This window comes from Gopherus flavomarginatus, chromosome 1 (genome assembly GCF_025201925.1).
Source record: "Gopherus flavomarginatus isolate rGopFla2 chromosome 1, rGopFla2.mat.asm, whole genome shotgun sequence".
NCBI lineage: Eukaryota > Metazoa > Chordata > Testudines > Testudinidae > Gopherus > Gopherus flavomarginatus.
Window position 1 is genome coordinate 380,162,402 of NC_066617.1, and position 18,420 is coordinate 380,180,821.

At 65.1% G+C, this 18,420-nt stretch overlaps 2 protein-coding genes across 4 annotated transcripts; one reads left to right on the top strand and one right to left on the bottom strand.

Annotated features, from left to right (window-relative positions):
* The first annotated feature begins 110 nt into the window (after positions 1 to 110).
* On the top strand, positions 111 to 14,462 carry ILK (integrin linked kinase). 3 transcript variants are annotated; one of them, XR_007769541.1, is made up of 14 exons: positions 111 to 203; positions 4,954 to 5,050; positions 7,282 to 7,447; positions 7,930 to 8,025; positions 8,107 to 8,203; positions 9,671 to 9,754; positions 10,019 to 10,104; positions 10,588 to 10,697; positions 10,768 to 10,895; positions 11,489 to 11,610; positions 11,684 to 11,783; positions 11,943 to 12,073; positions 12,240 to 12,527; positions 13,990 to 14,085. XR_007769541.1 is itself a non-coding variant. In XM_050924534.1 (13 exons), the coding sequence occupies exons 2-13, from the start codon at positions 4,962 to 4,964 to the stop codon at positions 14,143 to 14,145; spliced, it is 1,365 nt and encodes a 454-aa protein (XP_050780491.1). In that variant the 5' UTR covers positions 111 to 203; positions 4,954 to 4,961; the 3' UTR covers positions 14,146 to 14,462. The 3 variants fall into 3 exon arrangements, 2 of the variants coding, with proteins under 2 accessions (XP_050780491.1, XP_050780493.1); XM_050924534.1 differs by lacking the exon at positions 12,240 to 12,527 and having other exon boundaries at positions 13,990 to 14,462; XM_050924536.1 differs by lacking the exon at positions 13,990 to 14,085 and having other exon boundaries at positions 12,240 to 13,722.
* TAF10 (TATA-box binding protein associated factor 10) lies at positions 13,809 to 16,468 on the bottom strand. The gene is made up of 5 exons (XM_050924603.1): positions 16,300 to 16,468; positions 15,491 to 15,648; positions 15,229 to 15,293; positions 14,973 to 15,087; positions 13,809 to 13,983 (listed from the first exon to the last, which is right to left on the bottom strand). Exons 1-5 carry the CDS (start codon positions 16,466 to 16,468, stop codon positions 13,894 to 13,896), a joined length of 597 nt encoding a protein of 198 aa, XP_050780560.1. The 3' UTR covers positions 13,809 to 13,893.
* Between the last annotated feature and the right edge of the window lie 1,952 nt (positions 16,469 to 18,420).

An 18,420-nucleotide genomic window follows, 5' to 3' on the forward strand; every position in this document is an offset into this window, starting at 1 on the left:
GGTCCGGGGACCGCCAGGGGGCGGGGCCTGGAGCCGGAGGGGGCGGGGCCTGGGGCCGCGGCGGCCCCCGACGGTCTCTCCGTGCAAATCCCAGAGTCGCCGCCAGGGGCCGCTGCGCTCAGGCCGCTCCAGCGGGCGGGGCCGGGTCCCGCCGCTTCCCCGAGTCGGACTCGGAGCCGCCCGGAGCGAAGCGGCCGGGAGCGGTGAGGGAGGGTCGGAGCGGGGCTCGGCGGGGCCCGTGGGGCCGGGCGGGTAGCGGGGCCGGGGGGGGTCCGTGGGGCCGGGCGGGTAGCGGGGCCGGGGCGGGGGGGGTCCGTGGGGCCGGGCGGGTAGCGGGGCCGGGGCGGGGGGGGTCCGTGGGGCCGGGCGGGTAGCGGAGCCGGGGGGGGGGTCCGTAGGGCCGGGCGGGTAGCGGGGCCGGGGGGGGGTCCGTGGGGCCGGGCGGGTAGCGGGGCCGGGGCGGGGGGGTCCGTGGGGCCGGGCGGGTAGCGGGGCCGGGGCGGGGGGGTCCGTGGGGCCGGGCGGGTAGCGGAGCCGGGGGGGGTCCGTGGGGCCGGGCGGGTAGCGGAGCCGGGGGGGGGTCCGTGGGGCCGGGCGGGTAGCGGAGCCGGGGGGGGGTCCGTAGGGCCGGGCGGGTAGCGGGGCCGGGGGGGGGTCCGTGGGGCCGGGCGGGTAGCGGGGCCGGGGCGGGGGGGGTCCGTGGGGCCGGGCGGGTAGCGGGGCCGGGGCGGGGGGGGTCCGTGGGGCCGGGCGGGTAGCGGGGCCGGGGCGGGGGGGGTCCGTGGGGCCGGGCGGGTAGCGGGGCCGGGGCGGAGGGGGTCCGTGGGGCCGGGCGGGTAGCGGGGCCGGGGCGGGGGGGGTCCGTGGGGCCGGGCGGGTAGCGGCGCGGCGGGGGGGCGCAGTGGGGAGGTTCACGGGCCGGCGGCTCCGACGCCCCCGGGCGGGCCGGGCCGTTTCCTGCTTTCAGGGCCGGGGGGGGGGGGCAACCAACGAGCCGCTGCTCCATGGATGCAGCGCGGGGGGGGGGCTTGGGGACATGTAGCGACTTGGGGGGTCAAGGGGCGAACGAGGGGCACAGTGCAGCCTGGGGACCTACAGTGGAGCTGGCACAGGGAGAGATGGGTTGGGGGGTTGAGATGGGGGCCTGGAACGAGCCTGGGGGAGGGGGACACGGAGTGGGCCCAGGGGAGTTGGGGGAGAGAGGGGCGCATGGCTGAGTGGGCCCGGGAAAGAGGAGTGGGGCCAAGTGGGCCCATGGGGTGGGCAGCACAGCGGGCTGGGGGAGAGGGGGGCATGCGGAGGAGGGGGGAGTTGGAGGGGGCATGCGGAGGAGGGGGGAGCTGGAGGTGCACAGCAGAGCGGGCGGGAGGAGAGGGGGGCGCACGGCGGAGCGGGCCGAGGCAAGGAGGCACTGGCAGAGAGGGCGGGGCGAAGCAGACGGGGGCAGAGTTTGTGGGAGAGGGGGCATACGATGGAGCAGGCCCAGGCGAGGGGGGGTGCGCGGCGGAGCGAGCGGGGGGTGCTGGAGGCACACGGCGGAGCAGGTGGAGGGAGAGCAGGGCATATGGTGGAGTGGGCCCAGGCGAGGGGGGTGTGGCAAAGCAGGCGGGGGGCAGAGTGGGGGGAGGGCGGGGCATATGGTGGAGTGGGCCCAGGCAAGGAGGGCGTGTGGCAGAGCGGGCGAGGGGAGCTGGAGGCACATGGCAGAGCGGGTGGGGGGAGCTGCAGACGCACAGTGGAGCAGGCGGAGGGAGAGGGGGGCATACGGTGGAGCGGGCCCAGGAGAGGGGGGCGTGCAGCGGAGCGCGCGGGGGTGCGTGGCAAAGCGGGGGAGCAGAGTGGGGGGAGAGCGGGGCATATGGTGGAGCGGGCCTAGCCAAGGAGGGTGTGTGGCGGAGCGGACGGGGGGTGATGGAGGCACGTGGCGGAGCGGGCAGGGGTAGCTGCAGACACACAGCGGAGCGGCCAGGGGGAGAGGGGGCATAGCAGGCCCAGGCAAGGGGGGCGCGCGGCGGAGCGAGCGGGGGGTGCTGGAAGCACATGGTGGAGCAGGTGGAGGGAGAGCAGGGCATATGGTGGAGCGGGCCCAGGCGAGGAGGGCGCGTGGCGGAGCGGGCGAGGGGAGCTGGAGCTGTGCAGTGGAGCAGGCGGAGGGAGAGGGGGGCATACGGTGGAGCGGGCCCAGGAGAGGGGGGCGTGCAGCGGAGCGGGCGGGGGTGCGTGGCAAAGCAGGGGGGGCAGAGTGGGGGGAGAGCGGGGCATATGGTGGAGCGGGCCCAGGAGAGGGGGGCGTGCAGCGGAGCGGGCGGGGTGCGTGGCAAAGCAGGGGGGGCAGAGTGGGGGGAGGGCGGGGCATGCTGTGGAGCAGGCCCAGGCGAGGAGGGCATGTGGCAGAGCGGGCGAGGGGAGCTGGAGACACATGGCAGAGCAGGCGGGGGGAGCTGCAGACGCACAGCGGAGCGGCCGGAGGGGAGGGGGCATAGCAGGCCCAGGCAAGGGGGGCGCGTGGCAGAGCGGGCGAGGGGAGCTGGAGGCGCATGGCGGAGCGGGCGGAGAGAGAGGGGGGCATACGGTGGAGCGGGCCCAGGAGAGGGGGGCGTGCAGCGGAGCGCGCGGGGGCGCGTGGCAAAGCAGGGGGGGCAGAGTGGGGGGAGGGCGGGGCATATGGTGGAGCGGGCCCAGGCAAGGAGGATGCGTGGTGGAGCGGGCGAGGGGAGCTGGAAGCTCATGGCGGAGCGGGCGGGGGAGCTGCAGACGCACAGCGGAGCGGCCAGGGGGAGAGGGGGCATAGCAGGCCCAGGCAAGGGGGGCGCGCGGCGGAGCGGGCGGGGGGAGCTGCAGACGCACAGCGGAGCAGGTGGAGGGAGAGCAGGGCATATGGTGGAGCGGGCCCAGGCGAGGAGGGCGTGTGGCAGAGCGGGCGAGGGGAGCTGGAGGCACATGGCGGAGCGGGCGGGGGGAGCTGCAGACGCACAGTGGAGCAGGTGGAGGGAGACCGGGGCATATGGTGGAGCGGGCCCAGGCGAGGAGGACGCGTGGTGGAGCGGGCGAGTGGAGCTGGAGGCACGCAGCACAGTGGGCCTGAGGGAAGCGAGTGGCAGGTGCATGGTTGAGTGGGTACAGACAGGAGAACGGGGCGTGGGCATGTGGCTGAGCCGGGGGGCGCAGGGTGAGCTGGGGGCACATGACAGAACATCGGGATCAGGGGATGAGGCACATATGGGGTGGGAAGGCTGCTGGCGGGTTCTGACACAGGCTGACTGGGTGGGGTTCCAGGCTGTTTGTCATGCCCAGGGGATCAGTGATCCAGCACCCACTGCTCCCCTCTCTCTGGTTCCAGTCCCTGTGGGGTCCCTGCTCTGTGGGGATAAAAAGCCTCCCGATTCCCCTCCGTGCCTGGCACTGCCTGTGTCTCTGCATTAGGAGCTGCCCCCAGGAAAGGAAACCAGAGCGTCTGTTAGCATTTATTGTGGGGTGCCGCCTGCAGAGGGCCAGCCCTCAGTCACCCCTGCCCTGCACTGTGCCCCCAGCACCAGCAGTGGCTGCGAGGGCAAAGTGCCCCACCCCACTCCCTGCACCCCACGGTTTTAGCTATGGAAGTGCTTTGCTGACTGCTGGAGTCACAGCCTCTGCTCTGGTGTGCACATGCTGAACCCTGTCTGAGCCACTGGGTGCTCTCCTGCCCCCCCCCCACTCCCGGCAGCATCCTGCCCCTGGCCCGGTGCAAGGGCACGTTCCCATGGGTGCCTTCGACCCTGCGCCTGGCGGAGGGGAGAGGCTCAGCACAGGCTGCCAGAGCAGGGATGTGAAATATTCCCAGCTCCTGCCAATGGAAACAGAGCTGGAACCCCGGGAAGATGGAAGGGCTGCGCGCCAGCTGGGCCAGGCTGAACCCCCCCACCCCTGGAAGTAACCCTTCGAGGGCACTGCCTCTGGGGAAGGGTCCTGGCTAACAGAGGGTTGATCGCAGGCACGGGACCCACCTAGGGACAGCCGCAGCCCCCCCATACTCCCCTCTGCAGGGCACTGGTTCCAGCCTGCCCAGTCTCCTCAGCTGGGGCAGAAACAGGGCTGGCCAGACATGAGCCCTTGCTCAGGTGGTGCTTCCCCACTGGCATGCGTCGCAGGCGGGGCGCCTGACCATGTCCTGGGCAGGGTGCCCGTCTGCCCTGAGGGCAAGGAGGAGCATGGTCAAGCAATGAAAAGCCGGGTGCCAGGACTCCTGGGTTCCCTCCCCATCTCTGAGAGGGCATGGGGGCTGGATGGGGATCAGGACTCCTGGGTTCTGCATTCACTGTGTCCTAGTGCCAGCCCCTCGCCCTGTGGCCTTGCCAGGCCGCTTGTGGTTTTGCTGGGAAGGGGGGTGACCACCACAGCAGGAAGCGTCCCCACACTCTCCCGCCTCCAAGGCCTCACACATCCTCCCCACACACCCCCCACCGTCCTCTGTGCCTGCGAGTGGCTGGCTCTGTGCAGAGATAAGCCTGTGGAAGGGAAGCTGCTCACCGTAGGGCTGAGCACAGCCACTCGTGACACTGGTGTCAGCCAGGAACTTCCCTTCCTCACTTGCCAGCCCTCACACGGAGCCTCGCTGGTCCTGCTCCACTGCACTGAACCAGTGTGAGGCAGAGGAGGGGGCTGCTTGGCCCCCAGCCCCTTGCTGGCAGCAACACAAGGGAGGTGGCTCCTTGGAGAGCCCCCGTCCTCAGGGTTGCACTGAGCTGGGGATGGGCTGGGGGGGCTGGTCCTGCAGAGGGGGAATGGGGTCAGAGCCCAGGGGATGGGCTATGGGTCAGGCTGTGCCCGGGGCAGTGTGGGAGGAAGGGGGTCAGAGCCCAGGGGATGGGCTGCGGGGCCAGGCCTGGCGAGGCACAGGAAATGGGCTCAGAGTCCCTGGGATGGTCCAAGGGGCCCAGCCCGCATCTCTGCTGACGGGTCCCCTCTCCCTTGCAGGAGCCGGGATGGATGACATCTTCACGCAGTGCCGGGAGGGCAACGCCGTGGCCGTGCGCCTCTGGCTGGACAACACTGAGAACGATCTCAACCAGGGGTGACTGGGGCGGGCGAGGGCACCCTGCAGGGGAGGGGCAGCGGGCAAGGGCACCTTGCATGTGCATCTGGTGGGGGTTGGATGTGGGCACCCTGTGAGGGACTGGCCTGGGCACTCTGTGGGGGTTGGGCATGGCACCCTACTGGGGAGGGGCGGTGGGTGTGGGCACCGTGATGGGCATTGGGGGTTGGGCGTGGGCACCCTGTGGGGGATGGGCATGGATACCCTGAGGGGAGGGGCAGTGGGCAAGAGCACCTTGCGGGAGATGGGCAGTGGGCATGGGCACCTGGTGGGGGTTGGGTGTGGGCACCCGGTGGGGGAGGGGCAGTGGGGGAGGGCACCTTGCCAGGGAGGGGCAGTAGGCAGGGGCACCCTTTGGGGGAGGGGCGGTGGGTGTGGGCACCCTGCGAGGAGGGGCATTAGGTCTGGGCACCCTGCTGGGGATGGGGGGCTCAGCTGGGCCCCCCGGGGTGTTGATGACCCTGCTGCTCGGCAGCTGTGTCCCATGAACTCTCTGCGGCCCGCAGGGTGGGGAGGAATTCAGCACTCCCGCCAGAGCAGGAAGTTACGACATTGCTAAGGCACGGGCTGAGCAGCACATGCCTGGAGCTGGGGCCTCAAGAGGAGCAGCTGGCTCCCAGCCCCCAGGCATGGGCAGAGCCATTTCTCTGGCTCTGTGGGGCCCTTAGGGGGCTGGGGCCCGAGGGAATCACTGTTCTCTTTGTGCCCAAGCCGGAGCGATGGCTCCTGGGCCAGGCAGTGGGCGCAGTGGTCTCCCTCTTGCGTCCCTGCCTGGTAGCGTTGCTGGCCCCAGGAGCACGGCTGGGCTGTTTGGCGTGGAGGGACTGAGCTGCTGGCGCTGCGAATCCTGTGGGGAATCTCTCGGGTCTGCCTGCTCCATCCTCGCCCCCAAGCCAGCCCACCCCATCATCAGAGCTCTGCCTGGCTATGCACGCAGGGGCTGCCCCACCACATCCATCCCACTGCCCCGAGCTCCCAGAGACTCCCCACACCCAGGGCTCAGCCCTTCAGGAGCCACTGCTGAGCCAAGCGGGGCAGGTTCCATTCTGCTGCTCTGTCCCAGGACTCGGTCCCCTTGGTGGAAGGGGCCGGGTGGGGGAGGTGCTGGCAGGAGAGGTGCCACAGCAGGGCTGGGGGGGGGCGGGGGTCCTGGTAGGACAGGTGCCACAGCAGGGCCAGGGCTGAGGGAGGGAGCACTGGCAGGATAGGTGCCACAGTGGGGCCAGAACCAGGGCTGGCAGCCTGCTGGTGGTAGTGGTGGGGAATGGGGAGCCGCAGGGGAGATTGTGGAGCGTGGACAGGTCACCAGTGCTATGTCCATGGAGGGTAGGGGGCTGGGGCTGAGAGCTCCCAGAGCTGTGGGCAGGACAGCATGGGGCACATGCTCCTGGGGCTGGATTGGGTGGAGGGGGGGCTTTCTGAGACTATGGGGCTGGACTGGTTAGGGGAGGCTCCCTGGGGCTGTGGGGGTGGGTGGGGTGGAGAGGAGGAGTTCTCAAGGGCTGGACTGTATGATGGGGGTGCTCCCCGGGGCTGTGCAGCTGTGGGTGGGGGGGGCGGACTTCCTGGGGCTGTGGGGCTGGACGCGTGGGGGGAGGGTCCCTGGGGCTGTGGGGCCGGACGGGTGGGGGGAGGGTCCCTGGGGCTGCGGGGCCAGGCTGGGTGGAGGGTGCACTCCCTGGGGCTGTGGGGCCAAGCTGTGGCAGGGCTGAGCGCCAGGTCGGGGAGCTCCCCTTTCTCTCCCCCCACCCCCTGCCAGGCTGGAATCTCCTTTTAAGGCCTGGCCTCTCTCAGCGTCCCTTACTAGGAAGTGGGGTGGGGGGAGGGATTCCAGGCCAGACTCAGCCGGGAGCAGTTGAGACTGGGGCAGAGCCGCTGGGTCCCCCTGTACATGGTGGTTGGGAGAGGACTGGAGACAGTCCCCCCAGGCCCCTCGCTCCCACAGCCCATTGCCAGGGCTTGGGGTTCCCCAAACTACTGCCTTTTTACCCCTCCTGTCCCCCTTGGCTTGTGACCCTTCCCCCTCTGGCTGCTCCCTGTCCCCCAGCCCAGCCTCACATGCATGGGGTTCAGGCCAGCTGCCTCCCTGATCCCGGCGCCCATGGCCTCAGATGCCTTGGGGGATCCCTGAACCAACCCAGGCAGAGGAGGGGCCGCTGGGGCATGGTGCTGGCTTTGCCCCCCCAGAACTCACCCCCCATCCTCCCCAGGGATGACCATGGATTCAGCCCCCTGCACTGGGCCTGCCGTGAGGGCCGCTCCACCGTGGTGGACATGCTCATCATGCGGGGCGCCCGCATCAACGTTATGAACCGCGGTGACGACACCCCGCTGCATCTGGCGGCCAGCCATGGGCACCGGGACATTGTGCAGAAGGTACTGGGTGGGGCTGCCCCCCACCGAGCCCCCCGCAACTGTGCTAGGGCTACCCCCTGCCAGCCCCCACCCCTTTGAGGGGGCTCCCCCACCCCTGTGCAGGGGCTCCCCCCGTCAAGCCCCCCTGCCAGCCCCCACCCTGAGGGGGCCCCCCCCACTGAGCCCCCCCCAGCCAGCTCCCTGCCCCTGTGCAGGGGTTCCCCCGCCCCTGTGTTGGGGCTCCCCACAGCTAGCACCCCGTATGGGGATAGTTTCTCCCCCCCCAATGCTGCCTGCCCCTACAGCCAGTGCTCTGGCCCCTCCCTGTGGCTCCCCCTACTGAGAGCATCCACTTTACAGGCAGCCCCCTCCCCCCAGCCAGTGCCCTGCCCTTTCCCTCAGCATGCAGAGGCTGGAGCTGGGGTGTCTGGAGGGAGTGTGTGTGTGTCCCCGCCGTCCCCCCCCCCCCCCCCCCACTGAGGCTGCTGTCTCTTCCCTCCCAGCTGATCCAGTTCAAAGCAGACATCAATGCAGTGAATGAGCATGGGAACACGCCGCTGCACTACGCCTGCTTCTGGGGGCACGACCAGGTGGCTGAGGTGAGCAGGGCCCCACAAGCAGGGGTCAGGGTGGAATGGGGGGCTGGGCACTGGGTTCTCACCCTGTCCCTGCCCCCACAGGACCTGGTGAGCAGCGGGGCCCTTGTCAGCATCTCCAACAAATATGGCGAGATGCCTGTGGACAAGGCCAAGGTACCACTGCGCGAACTGCTGAAAGGTAGGAACTCCCCGCCCCTGCACCCCCCACCCCTGTGACCCCCCCCTCCCACCCCGCACCCCCACGTGACCCCCTACTTCTGCTCCCCCTGCCCCAATGATCCCCACCCCCTAATCCCTTTGCCCCAACTACACCAAGTTACCCCCCCAACTATCCCATCTCCAACCTCCCCCCTCATTTCTGATCCTGCCACCCTGCACCCCCGTCCCGCCATGCTCCCTCAGCTCTATTGCTAGCCCAGGGCTCTGTTGTTTTGCTCTCCAAGACTTAAAGGTGTGAAACTCTTCCACGGTGGGACTGGGAACAGTACTCAGGCTCAGGGCTTTGCTCTTCCTAGCAGATACTCCAATGCATTCATTCCAACGTTGGAAGTTTGTTGATCAAAACCCAGAAAGAACAAGAAACCAAAACAAGCCAAGCTGGCCTTGTGTTTGTTTTGCATAATCAAACCCTGAGTCGTTTTGGAGGCAGATTGTGAGAGTTTCATTTTACCATCTGCCTGTCTTTGCGGGAAAGGAAGAGGTTAATTTTACTCTGTCCTGCTGTGCGAAGGGATCCACTTCTGTTTGTTAGAAACAGCCCCAGCATGGAGAAGAAAGGATAGAAAAGGTGGGGGGCATACAGCGTTCGTTGGGGTTCATGGAACACTGGGTGGCTGTTGGATGCTTTGGGATGGCAGGTTAGAAGGGCCCACTAGGGTCAGCTGGTCTGACTCCCACCATTATGCAGGATTTGTTGGGTCTAACCTATCCCAGCCTCCTTTGGAAACCTCCAGCCAAGGAGTTCCCATGACCTCCCGAGGCCTTCACAAGACCAGTAGGACAATGGAACAGTGAGGAAGTGGCTCCTGACTACAACCCATGTAGCTCTGGAGCCTGGCTCCTGTGAGGAATGTCACCTCGCTGGGTCACTTCTCCTTGGACAGGGCAGGATTGGTGGGCTGCTGCATCTCCCTGGGCTGTGTGCTCCATACAGTTGATTTCAGGATCCTGTGAAAAGCGAGAGAGGGGATAGGAGGAAGGAAGAGGGGGGCAGAAAGTAACAAGGGAGGGAGACAGAACGGCTCTTAGGCGCCTCAAGAGAGACCCTGCTGGCTGGCCTGCATCTCCCAGCCTGGGGGCAGGAACAAGGAGCTGAGCGTTTCTCTGTACCCCAAACAGGAAGATGGTAAAGGGCCAGCATAGTTCAGCTCATTATTTCGTTCACCAATTAAACTCACCTCTGTGCACCTCATGGCCCTTGAGCGATGTCAGCTAGGCCCCCTTGGCCGGCTCAGTGCAGACTGGGTGCTGCTCTTGCATCTGCTTCAACAGTCCGTAGGAAAACTACTCGACCGATTTTCTGTAGTTAGTTCCCCAGCAGACAGAAATGACTGGCCCAGTGGTCACAAGAGCCCTGAGGTTCAGTTCTGGCTGCTCCGGCCTGCCCCGCCCAGCCCCATAGTGCTCAATGTCTCCATCTCCCCAGAGCGTGCAGAGAAGCTGGGCCAGAGCCTGACCAAGATCCCCTACAAGGACACCTTCTGGAAGGGCACCACTCGCACGCGGCCCCGTAAGGACCCGGGCCCCGGCTGGGACGGGGGAGGAACGTGTGGGTGTCCCCCAGGAGGCAGCTTGGGGCACGTCCGGTGGGTTTGTGTAGGGGGGAGGAGGGCAAAGTCCCTCCATAGGGAGGGAGCCCCAGGGTGGGGGAGATTGAGTGTGGGGATCCCCCAGTGCTCAGCCCCCCACCCCCTTCTTGGTGCAGAGAATGGCAGAGGGCGGGGTGTGTGCAGGGGTCCCTGGGGTGCGACAGTGTCTCCCTTTCTCATGGCAGGAAACGGGACCCTGAACAAACTGGCCGGTATAGACTTCAAGCAGCTGAGCCTGGGCCACAAACTCAACGAGAACCAGTCAGGAGAGGTGGGTGGGGGGCATGTGTGGCGGGCCCCGGGGGGTAGGAGCCTCTGCCTGGCCAGGGAGAGGGGGCCAGCCCCACAGTGGGGCTGCTCCCTGCACAGGGCCTGGGACCGTCCCTCAGCATCTCGTTGCCCAGCTCCCCTCTGGGCCATGGGGTAGGAGCCCATCCCTGCCCCTTGGGGGGTAGGAGAGGAGACTCCATTAACAAATGAGGGGCATGGCCACTGGCAGTGGGGGGACGGGGCATGTAAGTACCTAGTGGTCAGGCTGTGTCCCTGCCCTGCCCGACCCTGACACACGTCCCCACCCACCCATCTGCTGGCTCACCCCAGCCAACCCTGTCCCCTGCCCCTCCGACTAACCCTGTCCTGTCGCTGCTCTGTCCCCATCTCCGCCCGGCTCCCCCCATCCCTGACTGACACCCCGACTGACCCTGTCCCTGGCTCTGCCCTGCCCCCCGGCTGACTCTGTTCTGTCTCCCTGCAGCTGTGGAAGGGGCGCTGGCAGGGCAATGACATCGTTATCAAAGTGATGAAAATTCGGGACTGGACAACACGGAAAAGCCGAGACTTCAACGAGGAGCATCCCAAGCTCCGGTAGGTGCTGGGGACCCTGGGACTGGCAGGGGCAGGGAGCTCACTGTTCTCACATTCCTCTCTCTTCCAGGATCTTCTCACACCCCAATGTTCTGCCAGTGCTGGGGGCCTGCCAGTCACCCCCCGCCCCGCACCCAATCATCATCACGCACTGGATGCCGTACGGCTCCCTCTACAACGTCTTACACGAGGGGACGAGTGAGTTTCAGGGCCGGGAACGTGCCGCACGCTCCTAGGCCAAGGAAAACCACTGCAGGGTGGGGGAGACACGACATGACACCTTCTGGTACTAGAACTGGCCCAGAATTCACCCCTGGGGCCTGTCCTACCTGGCCTTCAGCACTTGGGGGCTGCGGGAGTCCCATCCTGCAATTGCCTTAGTCAGTCCCAGCCTCTAGCACCCCCTCACCGTGTTCTACACACGCAGCACAGACACGCCCCCATCCCATTCGCCACGTCCCCCAGCGCCGGCCTCAGTCCTGCACCTGCCCCTTCCACTCCCCTCATCCAGCTGTCCCTGGTGCCAGCCCTGTGTTCCTCTCCCCTTGTCCCTCTATCCGTCCCCCGGTACCAGCCCCGCTCCCCTCATCCAGCCGTCCCTGGTGCTGGCCCCACGTCCCACTCCCCTAGTCCCTCTATCCGTCCCCATCAGTGCTGGCATTGGCGCCACTTCCTTCATCTGTCCATATCCCTGGCAGCAGCCCTGCATCCAGCTCCCCTAGTCCCTCCATTCCCCTGGTGCTGGCCCCACCTCCCACCCCCCCGCGCTGATGCTCACTGTCTCCCTGCAGACTTTGTGGTGGATCAGATGCAAGCAGTGAAGTTTGCCCTGGACATCGCCCGGGGCATGGCCTTCTTGCACACACTGGAGCCCCTCATCCCACGCCACAATCTCAACAGCCGCAGCATCATGGTGAGTGCAGGGGCATGGGGCTCTCAGCACTCCAGGGGGCCAGGCTGCTGGCTGACCGCCTCTCTCCCTGCAGATCGACGAGGACATGACGGCGCGTATCAGCATGGCCGACGTGAAATTCTCCTTCCAGTGCCCAGGCAGGATGTATGCCCCAGCCTGGGTGGCGCCTGAGGGTGAGTGCCAGGAACCTGTGGGTGTTACCACAGCTCTACCCCTCCCAAGAGGGGGCTGCTACCTCCTGGCCTGGTGGCTGGATGCCCCTTCCTGGGGTGCGCTCTCCCTGACCCCTCCCCCGCACTACGCTCATAGCTCTCCCGCTGGCTTCCCTGCAGCACTGCAGAAGAAGCCAGAGGAAATCAACCGGCGCTCGGCGGACATGTGGAGCTTTGCAGTGCTGCTGTGGGAGCTGGTGACACGCGAGGTGCCCTTCGCAGACCTGTCCAATATGGAGATTGGCATGAAGGTGAGTGGGGAAGCAGGGCCCAGCCCCCCACAGCTCACTGGAGAGAGGCTGGGGTGGCCCACAGGCCCAGCTGCTCGTGTCACCCACAGGGCGTGGGTGGGAAGGATCCAGCGGGGGGTGGCCTTGGTGCAGGCCTGTCCCCAGCTCTCATCCTGCTTGCCTCCAGGTGGCACTGGAGGGGCTACGCCCGACCATCCCGCCTGGCATCTCCCCACACATCTGCAAGTTGATGAAGATCTGTATGAATGAGGACCCTGCAAAACGGCCCAAGTTCGACATGATCGTCCCCATCCTGGAGAAGATGCAGGAGAAATAGGGGCCAGCCCCCTGCTGCTTGCTGCTGCCAAGCTGCCCCCACCCCATCCAAGTGCCTTCAGGAGGTGCCCCGCCCTTCCCAGCAGGCGGTGCTGGTGCTTTCCCAGACCCTGCAACCTGAGCCGGCCACAGACACATGGTACGGATGGTGCTGTCTCCCCTGGAGCCGCCCTGCAAGCTTCCTGCTCCAGCCACCAACCCTGAGGCTCCCAGGACCCACTGCACAACAGCCACTTCCACCCTTCCCCACAACTGTGGGTACAGGCTGGCCCTGGGGCCTGGCCTGAGCCAGCACCTGCTAAGGGGTGAGGGTGGCTATTAGTCACAAGGCTAAGGTCAGGCCTTGGAGCCACCCAGCACCTTACGCCTCTCCTCGCTTTCACAGGCACAGAACGACACCTCACCCCTCTTAATATTATATATAAATTACCCCCATCCCAGTGCCCTCCTCTCAGGACAGGGCCTCACTTGTCTGCCTGCACCTAGTGCTGTTCTGGCTTTGTGCTTCACCTTTTAAAGTAATTTCCAACCAGGCCACATGGAAGAGCTGCCAGCTGAAATAAACCTTTTGTTATGAAAACTAGCCCTGTGTGATTCACCCAGCAAGAACACTGTCCCCAAAGAGAATCTCAAGGAGTTCTTGGGGCGCAGGGCTCTGGCCTGTTAGAGAGGGGGTCAGGCTAGATGTTCACAATGAGCCTGTCTGGCCTTGGATGGGCGGGGGGGGGGGACACAAATCCTCCGGCTGTCCTCTGGGGCACAGGGCTCTCCCTGCTGTGACCCCCAGAGCTGGGGGTGCCCCTAGCTTAGTGTCCTCTGGCCTGCGATCCCTTCCCAGCCTAGAACTCAGAGGGAGTTGCAGGAGTTTTGAGGAGGAGCTGAGCTCAGCTCTTGCTGCATGCTGATCCTAGAGCACTGCTTACCCCTGTGGGACCAGGTGGGAGCACATGGCCATGCACACACAGCTGGCATGTCTCTCTCCCAACTATGGGGTGGGGCCAGCCCCTCATTCCACATACCTGGCACAGGCAATGAGGAGCCTCAGAGCAGGGCATGGGGAGCCCCCAAGGTTCAGCCATTTGGCCTGCAGGGCCCATGCAACAGCAGCACCATCTGTAGCATCCAGAGGTCAAATGCATCCACCAACCAGCCCAAGGCCCCAAACCCCAAAATGTGTTAGACACAGAACCCAGGATGGGGGAGTTCTCCAGCCTGCTACCCTCCCCCCACAAGCGTGTGAGAATGAGGTTAGCTCCCCTGCACTGACATACAGCACCTGCGCCAATCCACATTCTCCATTCCCAGAGCAGAGCCTGAGGGGCTGTGTGTCCCACCGACACCAGCCCCTGCACCCTAGGCCAGGGCAAGGCATTAGCAAGGGCAGAGGCAGCAAACAGCCCCTCACACACAAACCACCAGCCAACATCAACTGTTTAATAACAGACCAGAGCAGAGCTCCTGCCCTTCACCCATCGAGGGGCAGGGCCTGCGGCTCAGCTCGGACGCTAGGTGAAATAGTGCGGCTTCTTCACATTGATGCCATATTCTGCAAGCGCTGGCATCAGGTCCTCCATGGTCAGCGTGTACTTCTTATCCTGCAGGGACAGGAGGCAGTGTCAGCAACAGCAGGGAAGCTGCTGCTGGGCACCCCCCTACCCCGTCCCCTTGAAGAGACAAGGTGGGGCAGGGAATTGGACCACCTTATGTTGGAGACAGAGACAAGCTGTCCCCCTTACACAGAGCTCAACAGCTCTTAACAGTGACCTATACTTCCTGAGCAAACACAAGAAACAGCACATCCTCCCCAGGGATCTCAGTGGCCAGACTCTCTGCAGCCAGACTTCAGAAAGGCTAAGGAACCACAATCACCACGTGCTCCCATACACTGGAAGAAAGTCACCTGGAAATCATACAAGAAATCCCAGGCAGCCTGAGGACAGCCATCCGACATTCACTCCAAGTGTCACGGTGAAATACAAGCTTTGCCTGGCTTGGATTTCCCAGACCTGAAGCAGAGCTCTGTGGAAGCTCAAGCCTCTCAAGAGGAGCTGGTGCAATAAAAGACTTTACCTCATCCACCTTGTCTCTCTAATATCCTGGGACCAACACTGCATACTACAAAGAAGAGTTTTTCCAGGCACTTGACCATTCCTGGTGCCTTTGTCTGAGCCCCTCTAGTTCTGCCCTATCCTGTGAGAGACGCGACCAATCCTGCAGCATCCAGATAGGGCCACATCACTGCTTGTTTCAAAGGCATTAGAATATTCTCCGTCCTATTCCTTATACTACTAAACATGGTTTGCTTGTTTTGCCTGCAGTAGTGCACAGAGGGGAGGTCTCCATTGCCCGCACTGACACCCAGCTCCCTTCCCTTAGCCAATACAATTCATTTAAACCCTGTGAGGTGTATGAGGAGTTCACAGTTCTTCAGTGGCTTTACTTTGCATGTAACCATGTTGAATTTCATTTGGCCACCCGTGGGAGGGCCTTGTGCCCAAGCCAGAGGAACAGCTCCCCTGGGACAGGGTCTTCCCCTGCCCTGCTGGCTGTCCCCTCACAGCCTCTTCCCAGGGCAGACCCTCACCTTACTCTTGTTGCGGGAGCTGCCGGAAGCTGTGCCCTTCATCTTGCAGTGTTGCAGGGCATCATTGGCAATGTCCGAAATAAACTTCTGGGCAGCCAGTGAGATGAGACGAATGCTGCAGTCAGAGAAAGCACACTGAGTATGGGTGGCCAGGGCTGACAAGTGCCTTCTGGACCCCAGAGCACCAAGACCTAACATGGGGGGTCTCTACTCGGGGTGGCTGAAGATTGTGCAAATAGTACCATGCATCACTTACATGCGCGGATCAGAGGCCTCAAATCCAGCTCTGTTGAGGTAGTAGCCTGTGACAGCATCTGGGATCTGAGAAGAAGGGAAAGTATTAAAGGGGACAAACTTTTAACTACCCCTCCACCCCAACAGTAAAGCCCTTACCCCAAACCACTCACACAGTGGCACTAACAAGGCTCAAACCCCTAATTCCCCAGACCCTGGAGTCCTGGATCCCAGCCCCCCGAGCCAGGGGTGGAACCATGGAGTCCTAGCCCCCAGCCCCATACCGTAGGGGTATAGTCCTCCAGCTGCATCAGGAAGTCGACCAGGGGAGTGGTGGAGACCACGGGTTTGACATCTCCGTTGGCCGCGCTGGGGGGTACGTAGACCCCGTTGGACAGGGGCCCGTCGGAGGGGGCTGCAGCCACCACCGTGGAGATGGGCCCTGCGAGAGAGCGTGGGTCAGGGCTGACCAGAGACAAGCAGTGACACCGCCCCACCCCCCCCAGAAGCCTGGTCCCCACACCCTGGACTAGTCCTTCCACCTCTGGGAGCCCAGGCCCCGTACTACCCCCTCCCCCGCCGGGACCCCCCCTTGGAACCCCGCTCCTCGCAACCCGCCCCTGGTGTACCCCTTCCCCCCCCCCCGGGAAGCCCGGTTCCCTCGGACTACCCCCTCCACCCCCAGGCCCCGTACTACCCCCTCCCCCGCCGGGACCCCCCCGGGAACCCCGCTCCTCGCAACCCGCCCCTGGTGTACCCCTTCCCCCCCCCCGGGAAGCCCGGTTCCCTCGGACTGCCCCCTCCACCCCCAGGCCCCGTACTACCCCCTCCCCCGCCGGGACCCGCCCTTGGAACCCCGCTCCTCGCAACCCGCCCCTGGTGTACCCCTTCCCCCCCCCCCCGCCGGGAAGCCCGGTTCCCTCGGACTACCCCCTCCACCCCCAGGCCCCGTGCCACCCCTCCCCCGCCGGGACCCCCCCTGGGAACCCCGCTCCTCGCAACCCGCCCCTGGTGTACCCCTTCCCCCCCCCCCCGGGAAGCCCGGTTCCCTCGGACTGCCCCCTCCCCCGCCGGGACCGAGCCCCCCTCTCACCGGGCCCCCGCACGCCGGGCCCCCCCTCGGCGCCCCGCGCCCCGCCCCCCGCCGGCACGGGAGGCCCCAGGGCCGCGCTGCCCCCGGCGGCCGGGCTCGCTTTGCTCTCGGGGGCCGGGAGCGGGGCCGGGGCCGCGGGGGCGGGGTCAGGCTCCGCGCTGCCGCTCATGGCGTTCGCGGGCCGCCCTGCCGTCGCCGATTGCGTAGCGCTGCCCGTCACCCGCACTACGTGCTTTGCGCAGCATTGCCGCCTTGATTGGCCAAGAGAGCTGTCACACAAACCAAATCCCGCCCTGCTGCTCTGATTGGACAATGTGTTCCGCTCCCCGCCCCGCAAGAGTCCAGGAGCGGAGCGGCGTCCCGCGCGCGGACCCAGAGAGGTGGTGGCGCCGCAGCTGGGCGGGCGGGGCTAGCCGGCCCCACGTGACTGAGACCGGAAGTGCCGGGGGTGTGCTCTGTTCTGGGGGGGCTGTTCCAGGTGGGGGTGGGGTGCTCTGTCCAGGGGGGCTGCTCAGCTCGGGTGGGGGAGGCTGCCTGCTGTGTTCAGAGAGCAGGCAGGATGCTCTGTCTGGAGGGAGTAGGGGGCAGTTCCAGGTTGCGAAAGGGGGGCTGTTCCAAGTGGGGGACCCAGTTGCTGTTTGGGGGGGGTGCAGTTCCAGCTGGCAGAGGGGGCCAGGATGCTCTGTTCTGGGGGGGCTTGTTCCAGGTGGAGAAAGTGAGCAGTATGCTGTGTTGGGGGAGCTGTTCCCAATGATAGAGGGTGAAGGGGGGGTGTCCTGTTCCTGGGGGAACCTCTCTGTCCTGGGCAGGGGAGGGTGAAAGAGGGGACACCCTGTTTCCGGTGGGGAAAAGGGTTCTGCACTGTTCTGGATGGGGAAGGTTGAAGGTGGCTCCCCTGGTTCCCAAGGGGAGTGTCAGGGAGGGGGAGTGTCATGGATCCCCAGGATTGGCAGTACACCCCAGCTTTAGAGCAGTCCCTGGGAAGAGCCCGTTATGTACCAGACCCCCTGAGGTCTCCCTCTCTCTTTAGGCCAGGACTCACGCCCCCCTGGCCTGCACCCTGGCCTCCAGAACCTCTGCATCCCAGGCTGAGCTCTACTCAGTAGATCCAAGCAGAGTCCTGGGGGAGTCTAAGGCACGCAGGTCTGAGCAGTGATGCTCACAGCATTGCTGACACAGTGGGGTTTGTTAGACACCTGGCACAAGGCCCTGGGAGTTCTTAGGGTAGTCCAGAGATCTGAAGGGAAAAGCACAGACCATGCTGGCCAGCCCAGAGCCCAGCCAGGCTGCAGTGAACCCCTTTCTCCAGCCCCTGAGTCTCTCCTTGGTCAGGTCACAGGTGAGAGCCCCACCTCCCATCCCCCCTCACACCTTCCCCAGGCCGTGCTCCTTGAGCTGCGTTCTTTTCAGCTTCCCTGCAGAGAGGTGGGGAGTCATCCTGTGGGGGCTCTGGGTGCCAGATGTCACTATCCAGGTGACTGGATTAACAATGCAACATCCAGAGGAAACTGAGGCACGCCCAGGGATCTAGAAATATTACCCCAAATTCCCACTTCATCAAAGGGAGGGTACCCAGCCCCATGCAGGTGGAAGTGAAAGGGGGCACCCTGGTCCCTGTGCATGCCCTGTTCCAGAAGAGTGAGGCGGAGGGGCCCTTGTTCCAGGCAGGGGTTGGTGAACCAGGTGCAGTGTGAGAGGACCCATGCGGCTCCTAGGGGGCCTCTGGGTACCAGCAATCCCTGTCTCGCTCTGGGGCTCCCTGCAGCAAATCCAGTCAAGCCAGGCTGCTGAGGGAGGCTTTTATTGCACAATACTCAGTATGTGCAGCAGCCCCACCCAGCCTTTTTCTCACAAGGGAACAAATTGTTATCTGCCTGGGCGACTGAATTGGATCCCTTAGGTTAGCATACAGAGGCCCAGGTTAACACGTGTTCAGCGAGGCCCACACGTGGCCAGGTCTCCTCAGCTGTGCTGCTGTCAAAGCCAGCTTGGCAATCTGGCTCTGTCCCTTTGGGGGCCTGCTCTGCGCTAGCGCATTAACTCAGTTTAACTACATGGGGTGTGAAAAACCCACCAAACTGAGTGGCCCTAAATCCCCATCACCCTAGCTACACCTGCTCT